We start from the raw sequence: 818 nt of genomic DNA, 5'->3' as shown, positions 1-818 counted from the left end.
TGTGGTAGATATTATAGTTCATGTGAAAATAGTAGTAAAAGTATAGTACAAAGTGAAAGAGGTGTTTGTACAATTTATACCAACACTGATCATGGCCAAAGTTTGGTAACACTGAAAGTAAAATTAATCATTACTTATACAAATGATAAGCTTCATCTGCAGTACACCTTTCAGATAGTGTTAAGAGTTGTACAAGCACAGTAAGGTTATTCTAAGTTTTGTGAATATGTATATATTCTATGTAATTATAGTGCTTACTTGCTTGTTTATTTTTTCTTACATCTTTGATCATCATTTCATAATCACCCTTTGATCTGCATCTTAAAGCAAAGTCTCATCATAGCAAACCCTCTCCCTGCATTCTCCTCGCAGTTAAGAAGCAGACACCTCATTTGCGGCAGGCCAAGCTGCAGGGCGGAGCCAAGCAACCACCACGGGAGAAACTGGGGATTTCGAAGATGGGAAAAACACCCCACAGTTACACACCCATCCCCCCCCAGGCTAGGCTCTCAGAGTCGAAGGTGGGGCATCAGAATGAGTCAGAGACTTTTATAGCCTTTTTTGTTTATGATGAGATGGTGAGCTAGAACAGCTCTGCGTTTGGTAACAGAAATATGGGATAGTGAGTAGCATACAGATTTATAAGCAAAGTTATTATTTATCAATCCTTTTATTAAAGAAAACTTTTGTTTTTTTATTACAACTGATGGAAAATTTAGTTAGTTGTATCACATTTTGAGATTGAAAGTTATTAGCCACAGTGGAATCTGTTCCAGGTCACAGTCTCTCTCGTTCCTGGTATTTCTGCTACAAAAAGA

The 818-nt window shown here is 37.4% G+C and overlaps 1 protein-coding gene across 2 annotated transcripts in view; it reads left to right on the top strand.

The window, feature by feature from the left end:
* LOC119593944 (RAB6-interacting golgin-like) overlaps positions 1–818 on the top strand; it is a 13,065-nt gene that overhangs the window by 6,835 nt on the left and 5,412 nt on the right. The window contains exon 2 of one of the 2 annotated variants that reach the window (XM_037942963.1): positions 373–521. The exons of the other annotated variant lie outside the window; for it this stretch is intronic. Coding sequence (XP_037798891.1) covers positions 373–521 — 149 coding nt within the window. The remainder of the gene's footprint in view (positions 1–372; positions 522–818) is intronic. 2 annotated transcript variants of the gene reach the window in all.

This window comes from Penaeus monodon, chromosome 33 (assembly GCF_015228065.2).
Source record: "Penaeus monodon isolate SGIC_2016 chromosome 33, NSTDA_Pmon_1, whole genome shotgun sequence".
Taxonomy (NCBI): domain Eukaryota; kingdom Metazoa; phylum Arthropoda; class Malacostraca; order Decapoda; family Penaeidae; genus Penaeus; species Penaeus monodon.
Note: the sequence above shows the minus strand (reverse complement) of the source record. Positions and strands in the feature narration are given on the sequence as shown.